The sequence below is a fragment of the Nomascus leucogenys genome, chromosome 3, assembly GCF_006542625.1.
Source record: "Nomascus leucogenys isolate Asia chromosome 3, Asia_NLE_v1, whole genome shotgun sequence".
Lineage (NCBI taxonomy): Eukaryota > Metazoa > Chordata > Mammalia > Primates > Hylobatidae > Nomascus > Nomascus leucogenys.
Window position 1 is genome coordinate 75,159,028 of NC_044383.1, and position 17,405 is coordinate 75,176,432.

Below are 17,405 nucleotides of genomic sequence, written 5' to 3' on the forward strand. Positions count from 1 at the left end.
ACAGGCCAACCATATAGCTAAATTTTTCGAAAGTTAATCCTAAACTCTTTGAAATTTTCCAACCTCAGATTCCAAAAAGCAACTTTTACTCCTATTGTTACATGTTTAAGTAACAGTCTTAGGCAATCCTCATTTGTCATATAAGCATTATCTTAAGTTTTAGTATACCATACATCAGACACATGGTTATTTAAGTGATTTAAAAGATTTCAAAACTATTTTTAAATGATTTCATATCTATTTTTTCTTACTATACTTCAAATTCAGTGATCTCAGATTGTTTTTACTTATTTGATAGTCTGTCTCTATATTGCTTCATTTTAAAAGGTCGATGCTCCCTCCTCATAAGGGAGAGAAAAACAAAAAGCCCTTAAGTGATTAACGTTTGACAAAAGTGTTTGTGAATTGTTCCTTAATAATTACAAGCCTGTTTGATAAGAAATTACCAAAATTAATTTTATAACTGCTGTGATAATTGTAATTCAGAAATTTAATTTAGAAAATAATCACTGAATACACTCCAGTGCCCGGTACACAGAAAGGAATAAATGAACTAATGCTCAACTAAGAAGGGGATAGTCAAGTACACAAGGCAAGCCTCAGAGCTATTATACTTTTGTGGAAAGGTGTCTATTGCTCCAGGTAGTTTTTCACGATCTGAAATTATGTATATTTTAAGTAAAAATTCCTCAGATTTTGTTTGATGAAACTGACATATTTGAATAACACAGAGACCCTTTAAAAAACACAGAATGTTCCACATTTGGGATTTGTGTAATGCTTCCTCATTATCAGATTAGAGCTAGACACCCATAGTCAGAATGCTAGGTATAGCACTGACCTAGTACATAACGTTCATTTTATCCTCACTGCTGATGTTAACTCTGATAAGCTAGTAAGGGGTTGTCCAATTTCTCAACTCTCTAGTCTATTATTTTGCCCTTGCAAGTTATAAGCAATCCACAGAAAGACATTTACAACCATGAAAATATCTTGCTTCTTATAAAAATTTCCCTCCCAGACTTAGCATCCATTGATTATTCTTTTTTATTTATTTATTTTTGCTGTATTTTATTTTTTATTATACTTTAAGTTCTGGGGTACATGTGCACAACGTGCAGGTTTGTTACATATGTATACATGTGCCATGTTGGTGTGCTTCACCCATTAACTCCATTGATTATTCTTACTTGAGCTGAACTTTACTATGGTGGTGGCAAAATAATTTTCCGAATCCAGGACTCTTAGAACATTTACCAATCAGCATTCTGCTAAAAGCTAAACCACCTCATTTATTACCAGTATGGCAGTATGGACTCATAGATTCCTATTTTTAGCCAAGTTCATAATTCATTACTGTCCTTCTGGCATCCACACTATATCCCAGATCTGGCCAGTGGGAGCACCTTCAAGTTGGCTCCTGTATCCTTTTGACATACATTGTTTTTGTTGGGTTGGGGATGTACTTTCTTACTTTCTGGCATAAGAAGGTATTCTACACCTATCCTGCATCCTCCCTACCCAACTCTAGAATAAGCCATTTCTCTGAAGATCTCTGGTTCTTTTTGGTGAGGAATGGTGTTAGACACCAAAATCTTCGTGCTGGATATGCTTATTATTACCAGGGTGCCTCTGCTTATAGGTCCTGTCAGTGGACAGAGCTAGGAAATGAGTTTATGTGTATCACATATTACATACACAAACACAATCATGTATATATATTCATATACATGCATATACATGTGAACGTATATATTCAAATATTTTAAAAATTCCAATCCATCTCACAGAGTTCTTCACTGCCTTCCTCCATTTTGTATTTGTATCTTTCTCCTTCCTCACTGAGAACCCTGATTCCCAACATCAGTACTCATTTGCTCAATTCTACAACACTTGTAAAGTAGTTTGGAGTTTCACAACCATAATTACAGCAAAAAACAAACCCAATAAAAAAGGAGTTCAAGATGTGTTTGCAGTTCTTCCCATCTCATCTCTCATGAGGGTCTGCAGTCAAATCTTATGTTACTAAGTTACTTCTTTTTCCCCCTACCACCTTCAATGTGATTCAAAGTAGGAATTCAACTAATATTTAATCTATATAATATCCACCAGGTAACAAGCTTTTTATAACATAAAAGGTAACTTAGAGAAATTGCAATTAAGGAAAACATACATTGAGAAAAATCACATAAGCAAAAGGTTCTAATGTAAAGAATAGTGTTAAAATGAATATGAAAATTAAATTCCAAAGAACCAAATTATAAAACAAAGGTGATAGACACTTCTATTTAGTAAATTAACAAGTAAAAGTAAGTAATTTGACTCCAGTGAGGTCATAAGTAGATGTTTTAAAGCCACATGCTCCTTTTCTCCTACTAGTTACTTGCAGGCACTTTGATTATGATGTTGGTTTTTGGTAAGCGGCCTGGGAAAGATTTTCTGCTGAATGCAGGAAGGATGAAATAACAGAAGAAACAAGAGTTACTAATACCCAAGAGATAACCAGGCAAAGGAACTGAAAAGAGTTCAGTCACAGCTCCTCCTTGCCTCTCCTAGGCACACTGGAAGTAAAACATAATCAAGAATGTTAAGTGTACTAACCATTCAAAGACTGAAAGCCAACGAAGCATTTGTCTTAAAATATGTTTGGGTGATGAGAATATTTTCAAATAAGAAAGCAGTTACTATGGGTCATTTGCTAAATAATAAAAATAGCTATATTATACATAAAAAAATACAACCAGCTATATGCCAAATAGCTTAGTCATTAAACATACTATAATAATAGCGATTACATTAGTGTTTTTATCTATTTCTTTAAAATAATTTTTAAATAAAATATAAATGAAAGAATTAAACATTTCATTTTGAGAAAGAGGCAGAGGGTAGAAAACAGAAAAATGCTGCTCAGCAAAGTATTAAGACTTTTTCCCCTATACTTAATCCTTCCTTATATAAGAACAGTTTTTCAACATTCAGAAAAATACTTTACCACCATAATTTCCTTCTCAAAAAGAGTAACACTAATTCAAATAAGCATGAGAAAACAAATTTTTTTTTTCCCCAGAGATGAGATCTTGCTGTATTGCGCAGGCTGGATTCAAACTCCTAGGGCTCAAGCAATCCTCCTGCCTCAGCTTCCAAACCCAGCTCATTCTATTTTTTTTTTTTAAATGAATTTAAGCAAAAGAAACACACACACACACACACACACACACACACACACACACACACATACATTCTAGTCAGCAGAGTAAAAAGACTTTTCTGATAGGAAGTAAAGGAGACCATGTAGTCAATTCTATATATTCCATTGTGCTTGCTAGGAAGCTAGCATTTCTCAATTTTAAATGTGCAGACCTTAGCTGGTTAACAAACCAGAACCTTCTGGCCAGGCATGTTGGCTCACACCTGTAATCCCAGCACTTTGGGAAGCCGAGGCAGGTGGACCACTTGAGGTCAGGAGTTTGCGACCAGCCTGGCCAACATTGTGAAACCCCATCTCTACTAAAATTACAAAAAATTAGCCCAGCATGGTGGTAGGCACCTGTAATCCCAGCTACTCTGGAGGCTGAAGCAGGAGAATCGCTTGAATCCGGGAGGTGGAGGGTACAGTGAGCTGAGATTGCACCACTGCACTCCAGCCTGGGCAACAGAGTAAGACTCTGTCTCAAAACAAACAAACAACAACAAAAATACCTAAGCCTCCCAATACAAGTGGGAGGCCAGATCCCCTTAAAGAAGGCATTGCAATACTACTACAACCATGTACAGTACTGTAAATCCACAGTTGGCAAACTATAGTCTACAGGCCACATCTGGCCTCACACCTGTTTTTGTAAGTAGAGTTTCACTGTGACACAGTCATGCTCACTCATACACATATTGTCTAGGTTTGATTTAGCACCACAATGGTAGATTTGAGTAGTTGTGATACATAGGCAACAAACCCTAAAATATTTACTATCTGGCCTTTCATAGAAAAAATGTGCTAAGCCTTGCTGTAAATCTTCCAACTGTTTTTCAAAGGATGAGCTGCATTTGCTAAAGTGATTGTTCTGGTAATCCCCTACGGGTAATCCCCTAGTGGCCGTGTCTGTTTAAAGTAAGTGTCTGGTAATCCCCTAGTGGTCTGGGTGTTCTTTCTTTCAAAAGAAAAAAATCTAATAAAAAAATTCTAATCCAGAAGAAAGAACACCCAGACCACTAGGGGATTACCAGACACTTACTTTAAACAGACACGAATTGCCAGGAACCCAAAATGCCACTGCAGTCCGTAAGTTAAATGAAGAGCTTAGGGTAATCAGGTGATAAATGGATTACTGGCTCAAGTTTAAATCTAAGTGAGACGGTATGTCCACAAATACAACCTGAGGTTATTTTCCAGTTACTGGATGTATAACTGGAAGAGAAATACTTGGAAAGTGAATTTCCACATTGGCTGTCTGACCCATGGAATAAGGGTCATTATGCTAGGAAAGGCCAAATAAAAGCCCCTTCAACCAGCCCTCCCTACCAGGGAAATAAACCAAAAGCAATAACGTATCTCCAAGGGAAACGCAAAAATTAGTACCACCATCAAAGATTTAGAATGATTTTTGATTATCATAAATTTAATCATGTTGTTAAACCAAGTGCAGCTGCCATTTCAGATGTGCTGTCTTTAACAAAACAAATCAACATAGCCTCTAAAATCTTATACACAACAAGTTGGCAAATACTTTTTTCTCTGTACCAATCTGTGGTACTATCAGAAGACATCTGCCCTTGCCTAGAATGACCAATAATAGTATATCTTGCAGCCATAGCATACTGCTTTTCTGCTCTCTGCCACAGTAGAATCTACAGAGACAGTGGTCTTTTAACACCATGGAATACTATGCAGCCATAAAAAATGATGAGTTCATGTCCTTTGTAGGGACATGGATGAAACTGGAAACCATCATTCTCAGTAAACTATCGCAAGGACAAAAAACCAAACACCGCGTGTTCTCACGCATAGGTGAGAACTGAGCAATGAGAACTCAGGGACGCAGGAAGGGGAACATCACACTGCTGGGACTGTTGTGGGGTGGGGGGAAGGGGGAGGGACAGCATTAGGAGATATACCTAATGCTAAATGACGAGTTAATGGGTGCAGCAAAACAACATGGCACATGGATACATATGTAACAAACCTGCACATTGTGCACATGTACCCTAAAACCGAAAGTATAATAATAAAAAAAAGTAAATATATATTTAGTACTTATTATGTAACATGCAGTAGTTTAAAGGACTTACATGTATTATGTTATTAAAGTCCCACGCGAGGTAGGCACTATTATCCACATAATGAAGTTACAGAAACACAAGCAACAGAGAGAGAACTTGAGTAAAGAGTGGCAGAGCTGGAACTGAAATTTAGTTGGCATAATATCCAGAGTCTCTTTGCTTAAGAGGATCCACTACAGTCGTCCAAATGAAAGGTATTTTCTTTTTTTTTTTAAGAAAAGGTCTCACTCTGTCACTCAGGCTGGAGTGCAGTGGCCCTACCACTGCTCACTGTAGCCCCAACCTCCCCAGGCTCAGGTGTTCCTCCCACCTTAGCCTCCCAGTAGCTGGGACTACAGGCATGTGCCACCATGGCCAGCTTTTTTTGTTTTGTTTTTGTTTGTTTGTTTGTTTTTTGTATTTCTTGTTAGAGACGGGGTTTCACCAGGTTGCCCAAGCTGGTCTCAAACTCCTGGACTCAAGCAATACGCCCACCTCAGACATCTCAAAGTGCTGGGACTACAGGAGTGAGGCACTGTGCCTGGTGGAAGAGTTATTTTGTTTTCATATTTATTCATGTGTCAGTTGATAAATATTTGGGTTGTTTCCACCCTTTGGCTATTATGAATAATGCTGATAAGAAAATTTATGTACAAGTTTTGTGTGGGCATATGTTTTCACTTCTCTTGGGTATATACTTGAGAGTGGAATTGCTGAGTCATATGGTAAGTCTATCTTAAACATTTTGAGGAACTATGTAACTGCCACAGTGGCTGCACCAACTTACAATCTCAACATCTATGTGTAAGGACTCCAATTTCTCACTATCACTTGTTATCATCTTTCTTTTTAATTTTTTTCAGAGACAGTGGTCACTCTGACACTACACAGAACAAATCACTGATCAACAATGCTGATGATTTTGTACTTACTAAGAGTGATAAGGAGGAAGTATAAAGTTCTTTAGACATCTTACTAAGACACGTGTAAGACAGAAGACATAAAGCCCACAAAAATTAAGAGTCCATTGCCTAAGTAAGATTTCTAGGGGTCCAATGGTTGGAAGCCTATCAGGATAGCTTCTCCAAGGTGTCAGAGACAAGTTACTGTACTTGCACTATCAGTGGATACTAAAAAGGACATTACAAAGATTAACAATCACTGTGGATTTTGAAGCAGTACTCCAACTCATTGACCAAGGAACCTGTTAGGCTACCATTTTTAAGTTGAAATCAGAGCAAAAGATGGCTCTGCAGCAAGTTCAGGCTGTATGTAAGTTGCTCTGCCACTTGGGCCTTATAACGCAGTATATCAATTGTCTAGAGCCTCTGAATCCTTCCTCCAAGATCTTGTGGCAAGAATGACAGCTGGGCAGCAACTGGCTTCTTATGAACCCTATAAGGCCTTCTCCAATATTCTAAATTTTAATAATCTACCCTCATTTCTTTGTTACCCCAGTTCGCTGCATGGTAGACGCTTCCTGCAGTGCTTGCTTCCTCTGCAAGACTTTTCCATCTCTTCAGTTCTTTTGCAACAGACAATTCTTCACACTAAATTCATTCTGTTAAAATATTTGCTGTGTTTCTGTTTTTAACTAAATCCAAACTGGTATGTCTATTAACATCACACAACTATGTGTGAATGTAAAATCAAACAACAAATGTAGATGCTAGGTCTGAGTTCAACCTCAAAGCTCTAGGAAATCTTGTATCTCAACAGACTAGACCAATTTCTAAAAGTTACTATTAGAGATTTTTAGAATACTATTAGCATCTTTCCTGGAAACACATACAGGAAGACACATGTATACAACTATATTTTACAAAAGACTTTTACAGTGAAAAAGACATTGAGTATTTCCAGTTTCTCACTATTATAATGATGCTTCAATAAAATTATTATACACATACTTTTACATATTTGTTTGTATATACATTCCATCACTGAATATTTCTGGAGTGCCGATTATAAACAAGTCACCATGCTATGTACTAAGAATACAACTATGTAGAAGACAAACAACATCTCTCCTTTCACAAAATTGGAGCATATTTTCTCAGGACATATACTACCTTATTGCCCATTGAAAGAGTTGTACCAACTTCTGTTCCTACCAAACAGTTTAGGAGAGTACCTATTTGCTCACATTCTAACCAAAAGGGACAATGTTATTATTTCCGATGTGGGTAAAAAATTATTTCCGATGTAGGTAAAAAATTACATTTTGGGCCAGGTGCGGTGGCTCACGCCTATAATCCCAGCACTTTGGGAGGCCGAGGCGGGCGGATCATCAGGTCAGGAGATCGAGCCCATCCTGGCTAATACGGTGAAACCCTGTCTCTACTAAAAATACAAAAAATTAGCCAGGCGTGGTGGCAGGCACCTGTAGTCAAAGCTACTCGGGAGGCTGAGGCAGGAGAATGGCGTGAACCCAGGAGTCGGAGCTTGCAGTGAGCTGAGATCCCACCACTGCACTCTAGCCTGGGAGACAGAGTGAGACTCCATCTCAAAAAAAAAAAAAAAAAAAAATACATTTCATTCTTGTTTTAGAATGTATATTTCTTATTAGAAGGACAAAAATTCTTATATTTTCACAGCAAAGTGAGGCTTCTTCATTCAGGGCACTTTTTTTTCCACTTGATAATAGAGTATATTTTTAATCCATGACTTAAGCATATATTCTGCTGAGGTTCAATTAATAACTATAACCATTTTTTAAAGCAGACATTTATTTATTGAGTTTTATGCTGAATTTACATGCATCATTTATTTAATCCCCACAAAACCTGATAAAGCAGTATTATTTTTTCATCTTAGCCCATTAGCTTGTAAATTCTATAAAGGCAGACTTATATTTACTTTGTTTACCCATGCAATTAAATATTGAGTATAAATAAATCTTCAGCACAACAAATCTACAAAATAAACATTATTCCTGTGGACATTTTACAGATGAGGAAGGTTAGGTAGGTTAAGTAACAAGACCACACAGCAAATAAGTAGTGGAACTTGGATTTGGTTCTGGGCAAACTTGGCCAATAACCAATGTTCTTAACCACTATATGCTATATATACCAGTATATATACTGTCAAGGTTATTTTAAGAGACTTGTTACAAAAACCTCTATAATGAAAAGTTACTGACTTTGCTGTGCTCTTGCTCTCCAGGTGTTTAACAGTTATGATAAATTACACAAATAAGCTAAAGATATATGCATTTTAAAAGGGAAAATTAACAGAGATTGGAATCAAATAGGAAATGATTCACACAGAAAGTTGGACTTAGTGCAGCAAGTAACAGATAGTATTGCAGAAGCAGCAAGAAGGGAAGACACACTTTTATATTTGTTTTGATTAAAACAATAAAAATAATGGCAAACATTTAAACGTTTACCATGTACCAGGTTCTGTTCTAAACATTTTACAAACATTAGCTTATTTAATCCTTACAAAAGTCTTATGAGGCCAACTCATTTTATTGATGAAGAACTTGACACACAGAAAAAAGTAATGTGCTCAATCACACAGACAGTAAGGAGACAAACTAGGCAGTCCAGCTTTAAAACCTGCACTCTAAAATACTATTCTATACAAATAATAAGTTTATACCAATCACTATATATCACTGACATTGTACTCAAGAGTTTGCAATTTCCAGAGTACAGACTACTTTTGTAATTCTAGCTTTTGACAATGACCATGGTTTTAGGTCATAAGTTAGTTAATATAAAGCCATCATATTTTTAAAACAACGAATAGCTCTCAGATGAAAATCTATATTGTGTATAAAACTCAACACAATATAAATTGCTAAGATATACAAAAGTTATATTAGGCCATGATAAATCAATGTTAAGTTAATATATCTCAAATTTTCAGAAATGATAATAGGAGATGAAAAGAGCAAAGTATAGATTTTAATTGCCATCAACAGGGCACTCAACACATAGAACAGATTTTTCTATTTGTATGAAATTTCAATCTAACAGAAATCTATACTATTAGCACCTCATTAAAGTCAAACTCAAAAACATACCTAGAATGCCTAAGTCTTCATTTCTTAGAAAACTACTGTAGTCATTTTCAAAGACTACTATTTATATTACACCTTCAAGATATTCTATTCCATTTTAGGCTTTGTAGAAATATTTGGAAGTACAATCAAAGAAATGAGCTTCTCTCATGGTGTTTTAATAGCTTAGTCCCACTTCACTAGTGCCTGCTTAATGATTCAGAGACATAGCTACTCCCCTTTCAAACTATTATAAGCATATTTCTTACAATGTTCTCTAAAATACTGAGTTAATGCTAAGCATTAGATATAAACTCATTTATTCAGTAAAGACTGCTATAATGCACAACATTCTTTACATTTAGAAAAAGCATATTACTCTGGCTAACTGAATATGTTTTATGTAATAGTTACCATGTTATATTTCATACTAAATATTCAATTTTTGAAAACTGACTCCCATTACACAAATAATGTACGTACATTGATGTAAATTGCATATTCCTATCTGAAAATCACCTTAGAGTAACATTTGGATGAGTTTTAAAGATGCACTAGACTCAAAAGTAATTCCATTTTTTAGGAAGAAGACATTAAATAGGTAAAATTTTAAAAGAATAAAATATATTTAAAACGTACTATGAATAAAGGCAAAACTAGGATGACAAACTACTAAACTGAATTACATCATGCTATGTTTAATTACAATAGGAAACTGCCAGAAAAAATAACATTTTTTTACTACTAGAGAAATGAGTATTCTATGTTTAGCCTCATGAAGCCTTTAAGTGCCACTAAGAACTGACTGTAAAAGGCAAAAGTAAGCTATTTTTAAAAAACCCAATGAAACAATCCGAGAGTCTATACTCTTTAACCAAATATAAAGACAGCATTAAGAAAAATAGAAGATTTAGTAATGAAGCAGTTTAACAAATTTTACTTCATCTTTGAAGTCTTATTTTTCAAAGAACTGTATTCACTTGTGTCAAAAAAAAAAAAAAAAAAAAAAACACAGTGTAGCCCCACTAGAATTAGTTTCTTAGCCTCAATTTTTCTAATAGTGAGATGGTCTTCTATAAGGCACTTCCAGAAGAACATATCAAACCTACACCCAACTTGCATGATTAGTGATAAACAGTCCCACATTTGACTGGCAACTGAGAAAATCTGTACACTGGGTACTTTGTCAGGAAGACTAATCTTGAATGTTCAACATATCAATATTTATCCAATGTTTAGATAAGAGAAAGATATTTTTGAAACTATCCTGAAAGTCATTCATGTGTGTGTATTCCACCTATTCCTATAGCCTCAAATTTATCTATCCTTGGATTATAATCAGACTCATATAGAGCTCAATATACTCTTGGGGGTTCCAGATAATTGTTCTAACAACTTTTTGCCGTTAAGTCCCAATTGTAAATTAAGCCACAAACATTTAGGGATAGTGTGTGTGTGTGTTTCTTTTTTCTTTTTTTTTTTTGAGACAGAGTCTTGCTCTGGGCTCAAGCAATCCTGCCACCTCAGCCTCCCAAGTAGCTGGAACCACAGGCATGCACTACCATACCCGGCTAATTTTTGTTTGTTTTAGAAACAGGGTCTCCTTATTTTGCCCAGGCTGGTCTCAAATTCCTGGCCTCAAGTGATCCTCCCACCTTGGCCTCCAAAAGTGCTGGAATTACACGCACGAGCCACTGCACCCAGCCTCAAATAAAATGTTAAATACCCTGTTGTTTGAAAACGAATACCCACATGCTTTATTAAACCTATCTTTTCACTTAAGATTCACCACAATGCACAGTTTCCTTTCTTTGACAATGCATAGTTTCTTAATATATTTTAATCTTTTGGAGTCTGGACTCCATATATCCCCTGTTCCATCAGCTAGCAAAAATTCTATCTGTGCTTTACCTTTGATAAGTAAAAATTTCACAGGATGCACTGGTAAGCTTTAATCTCTCTGCTAGTATTATCTTATTTACTTTCTCTTCCTGATTTCCTTAAGGATTGCTTATTTTGTTGTAATGTATTTACTTAGCCAAGATACTTAAAAATTTATAGAACAAAAGTGAAATAAAAACAAGGCTTTGGAAAAATGTTGAAAATATTCATGCTAAAGCATCTTTTATTCTAAGATAGCAACCAAGAAAGTCATAAAAGATTAACCAATAAATTAAAAAATTAACACTTAATAAACATTATGAAAAATCTTAATGAAAGTCAACAGTTAAGAACTTACCCTACAAAAGTATAGAAAATATTTGCTCTGCAAATGCAAACATGAAGTAATTTCCTTCAAAGTAAAAAAGACTTATTTCGATATGCTTAATTATAATTCCAATGATCATATCTTATATCTAGATCTATAATTCATATAAGAGAATTATTTTTCAGTAAAATCTCAAAATTTAGTAGAATTTTCACTTTACAATTTAACAAAGTTCTTTTTTTTGGAGGGGGGATGCGGGGGGGGAAGTGGTCTCACTCTGTCACCGAGGCTGGAGTGCAGCAGGGTGCAATCTCAGCTCACTGCAACCTCTGCCTCCCAGGCTCAAACGATCCTCCCACCTCAGCCTCCCGAGTAGCTGGGACCACAGGTATGTGCCACCAAGCCCAGCTAATTTTTGTATTTTTGGTAGAGAGGGGGTTTCGTCATGTTGCCCAGGCTACTCTTGAACTCCTGAGCTCAAGCAATCTGCCTATCTTGGCCTCCCAAAGTGCTAGGATTACAGGTGTGAGCCACCACACCCAGCCAAAGTTCATTTTTTAATATTATTATTAACTTTTATATTGTTATTATTAATATAATAATACATTATTATATTAATGAAAATGATTTTAAAACAAAGATCAGTAAAGTTTAAAGGAAACTGCTAAATGTTAGCTTACACAGGTCAAAGGAGTAATCTCTGAAAATGAAATTGATGTATAAGTATATATGTAAAATATTTTGTAAAATAAAGTATTTGTTTCTTTCTTTAAAATATTATAAAGTATACATGAAATACCCTGTAAAAGGTGAAGCCTTACACAAACAGTATTATTTCATGCAAAAAGTACAAAAGTGCATACTTACCCTTCTCCTCCCATTCTTGTTATTTTTAGACGAAAATCCACAGAATTCAGACTGGGAGGCTTCCATTTCAAAATATCATCACATCGACCAGGTTTATATTTCTAAAGCCAATTAAAATGATGACAGTTGTTACTAAGAAGCTAAAAATTAAATATTCAATGTATTAAACCTAATGTAACTTTTTATTAAGCAAAATTACTTCTTTTCTAAACATAATTTTAATCTTCAACCAACAAGTGAGGCTAGATATCTACCTTCTTTATTGATGACCTTTCTTCTTTTCCTACCAAAGACATGTAGACCCTTATTTGTGAAAGTCCAGAAAAAGAATAAAACCAGTGATTCTATCCAACCTTCCTATGACTTAAAAGAAGCTTCATTTTTAAAAATGCTTTTTTTCTTGTTCAGCTTTATGGAGGGATAATTTATAATGAATAAAATTAACCAACAAATCTTGACAAATATATACAGTTACGTAACCATGACCAAAATCATGACATTGAACATTTCAAGGACCTGAAAAAGTTTCCTGCTACCATTTGCAGTCAGTTCCCTCCGTCGGCATTCTGGCAACAGTGATCTGCTTTCTACGACTGTGGTTGTACCTTTTCTAGCTACATAAGAAATACTTTAAAAATAAAAAATAAAGAAATACTTTACATAAGATTTTTGAGATGAATCTATCCTGGTGCATATATTAGTAGTATGTTCCTTTTCACTGCTGACTAGGATTCCATTGTATGTATATACCACAAATTGTTTACACATTTGCAAGGTGATCGATATCTGGGTTGTTTCCAGTTTTTGGCTATCATGAATGATGCTGCTCTGAACATTTGTATCAACATGTTTTCCTAACTCTTGGGTAAATAACTAGGAGAGTGGAATGACTGTATCACATGGCAAATGCATGTTTAGCTTTGTAAGAACTGTCAAACTGTAACATTTTCTATTCCTACCAGAAATGAATGAGAAGTCCATTCGCTCCATATCTGCCTTGGACTAGGCATTGTCAGTCTTCTTAATTTAGCCTTTCTAAAGTGTGTGCCTCATCATTTTAATTGGCATTTCTCTAATGACACAAAGATGGTGATGATCTTTTCTTTTGTTTATTGCTATCTGTATACCTTCTTTGGTGAAGTGTCTGTTCAAATCTTTTACTCTTGTTTGCACTGAGCTGTTTGACTCACTACTGCCTTGTAAGAAGTTACTTACATATTCTAAATAAATAGTCTTGGTTGGATATATGTATTACAAATATTTTCTACAAGTCTTTGGCTTTTTCATTTTCTAAACAATTTCTTTTGAAGACCAAAGTTCTTTATTTTAGTAATGTGAAAATTATCCATTTAAAACTTATATAATTTGTGCTTTTTGTGACCTATTTAAGGAATATTTTCCTAAAGTCATTACAATTTTCTGCTATGTTTTCTTAGGTAAGTTTTATGGTTTCAGCTCTTATTTTTAGGTATAGAAACCACTTCGGCTTTATTAACTTTCTATGGTATGAAGCACAGGACTGTATATATATGTGTGTATATATATATATATAAAAATATACATATATATATATACACACACACACACACACACACACACACACAATTTCTTTTCTCACTAATCTGTTGCATTGACTTATAGGTCTTTCTTCCTGCTAATAGAATAGTCTCAATTACTATAACTTCATGCATTTTGAAAACAGGCTATGTAAGTCCTCAGACTTTATTCTTCTTTTTCAAAACACTTTTAGCTATGTAGCATTTACATTTCCACATAAATTTTAAAATCAGCTTGCCAATTTCTATGAAAAATAAGCTTGCTGAGATTTTAATGAGGATTACACTGAATCAATCAATAGGTTAGGGAAGAAATGATATCTTAACCAAATTGAATCTTCTGATTCATAAACACTGTCAATCTCTCCATTTATTCATCCTTAAATGAATCTTAACAATGTTCTGTAGTATTCAGTATAGAGATCTTACATGGCTTTTATTAAATGTATTCCTAATAATTTACTATTTTTTGGTGAAATTATCAACATAAAAATTCAGTTTTGCTTCTATACACCAGCAATAAAAATTAAAAGAAAAAAAGAAAAGGACATTTTTAAAAACTTACAATAGGGTTAGGCACAGTGGCTCAAGCCTGTAATTCCAGCACTTTGGGAGGTAGAGGCGTGAGGATAGCTTGAGCCCAGGAGTTCGAGATCAGCCTGGGCAAGAAAGCAAGACCTTATCTCTACAAAAAAATTTAATAATTAGCCAAATATAGTGGCACATGCCTGTAGTCCCAGCTCCTTAGGAGGCTGAGGTGGGAGGATTGCTTGAGCCTGGGAGGTCAAGGCTATAGTGAGCCATGAACATACCACTGCACTCCAGCCTGAAAAACAGAGTGAAACTCTGTCTCAAAAAAAAAAAAAAAAATGTGCAATAGCATCTAGAGGAACAAAATATGTAGGAATTAATTTAACCAAGGTGAATCATCTGTATACTGAACATTGTTTTCTTTAAATAAAAAAAAAGATAGAAAGAATCATATGTTCATGGATAGGAAGACTCAATGTGTTAAGATGTCAATACTCCCAGAACAATCTACCGATTCAATGCAATCTCTATGAAAATTTCAACAGCGTTTTCCACAGAAATGAAAATGTGCTCTTCAAATTCAAGTGAAATTTCAACAGGCCTAAAGAGTCAAAACAATCTTGAAAAAAGAAAAAAATTGGAAGAGTCACACTTTTTACTTTTCAAAACTTACTACAAAGCTACAGTAATCAAAACAGTTGGTACTGGCATAAAGATAGACACAAAGACCAACAGAATAGAATTAAGAGTACATAAATAAAGTCATACATCTATAGCAAATTGATTTCTTTTCCATAAGGATGCCAAGCCCATTCAATGAGGGAAAGAATACTCTCTTTAAGAAAGAGAGGTGGGACAGCTGGTTTTCCACATGCAAAACTATGAAATCAAATGCCTACCTCATACCATATACAAAGATTAACAAAAAATGAATAAACAACCTGTAACATGTAAAACCATAGAAGTCTTAGAAGAAAACATAAGGCTTTGCGATCTTAGATTTAGCAGCAGATTTTTAGTTTTGACACCAAAAGCATAAGCAACAAAAGAAAAACTATATAGTTTGGACTTAATCAAAATTAAAAACCTTTGTGCATGACAGAACATTATCGAGAAAGTGAAAAGACAACCTATAGAATGGGAGAAAATGTTTGCAAATTATACATCTGATATAAATCTGGATATATATCTATTTATGTCCAGAATATATTGTTAAAATGAATACAACTTAACAACAACAAAAAAACCCAAATTTAAAAGTCAAAAGACTTGAATAAACATTTCTCCAAGGAAGATATACAAATGGCCAATAAGCACATGAAAAGATGTTCACTATCGTTAATCATTAAACAAATGCAATCAAAATCAAATGGAGATACCACTTCATACTAACTAGGGTGACTATAATTTAAAAAAAAAAAAAACAGAAAATAACAAGTGTTGGTGAGAATGTGGATAAATCAAAACATGCACATTGCTGTTAGAAATGTAAAATTGTGCAGCCACTATAGATAAAAGGTTAACAGTACCTCAAAAAGCCAAACACAGAATTACCACATGACCCAGAAGTTCCATTTCTAGGTACACACTCCAAAAACCTGAAGACAGCTACTCAAACAGACACTTGTATGTCAATGTTCATTGAAGCATTCTTCACAAAAATTAAAATGTAAAGACAATACAAGTTTCCATCAACAGGTGAGTAGATAAACAAAAGGTTGTATATACATACATTATCCAAATATAAAAAGGAATGAAGTTTTGATACATGCTACCAAATGGATGAACCTCAAAAGCATTATGCTAAGTGAAATAAGCCAGACACAAAAGGAAAATATTGTATGATTCCACTTACATGAAATATTTAAAATAGAAAAAAACCATGGTGACCGAAAGTGGATTAGAGGTCACCCAGGGTTACAGTGTGGAAGAAAATGGAAGTTACTGCTTAGTGGTTAAATGATTTCTGTTTGGGATGATGAAAAGGTTTTGGAAATAGACAGTGGAGGTGGTTGTACAACACTGTCCATGTAATTAGAGATTATAAAAATTATTTTAATAAACAAAAGCTTTGTAAATAATTTATTTACAAATAATTACAAAATAATATTTTTGTAAATAATTTGTAAATAATTGTGTTCTTAAGCATTATAACTTCCTAATGTATATAATATGTAAATATAAATAAATCATACTAATCAATATATTTGTATATTCACTTTATAGGTATCCTAATTGGAATGCATTTACTCAACAGAATGAAAAATTAATTGAAATTTTTGATATGTAAAGTATATAACATTATAACACACTGTTTGATATACATAGTGAAATGATTACCATGGTAAAGCAAATTAACATTATCCATCTCCTCACAGTTACCTTGTATGTGTGTACATGCATGTCAAGAACATCTGAAATCTACTCTCTTAGCAAACTTCCAGTATGTAAAACAATATTATTAAGTACAATCATTGTGCTGTACATTAGACCTCCAGAGTTATTCAGCCTCCGTAACTGCAAATTTGTGCTCTTTAACCTACATCTCCCCAACTCCCCCATCCCCAGCAGTGGTAACCTTCTTCCTAGTCCTGAACAGTAGCTTCTAGTTTCAACAAAACAAATCCCTTTGAATACCCACAATTGAGAGGGAGGACAAAAAGCATGCTCTCCCTCCGACCTGAGCTTGCTAATTTTTTCATATTTCTAACCACAGAAGACTGTACAGTTAGAACTGACACAGTAATTTATATCTGTTTCAATTATAATAAGGAGGTACAGAATTAGTTTATCACCTATAATCAAAAGTTGTTATTAATGAGTTACCAACTGAGTTTGTTTCTCCCATTTAAAAGAGCTTATTAACCAAGTAGCTTCATAATAGGTGTTTTTTGCATTCCGTTTCTGCGTACTCAACTTTTTGAGATTCCACATGTAAGTGAAATCACACACCATTTCTCTTTCTGTGTCTGGCTGA

At 34.5% G+C, this 17,405-nt stretch overlaps 1 protein-coding gene across 2 annotated transcripts in view; it reads right to left on the reverse strand.

Moving 5' to 3' along the window:
• The window catches only part of RNGTT (RNA guanylyltransferase and 5'-phosphatase), a 362,014-nt gene that overhangs the window by 151,963 nt on the left and 192,646 nt on the right, over positions 1 to 17,405 (reverse strand). For both annotated transcript variants that reach the window (XM_003258324.3, XM_003258323.3), the window contains one exon: positions 12,342 to 12,442. In XM_003258324.3, the coding sequence (XP_003258372.1) occupies positions 12,342 to 12,442 (101 nt within the window). The remainder of the gene's footprint in view (positions 1 to 12,341; positions 12,443 to 17,405) is intronic.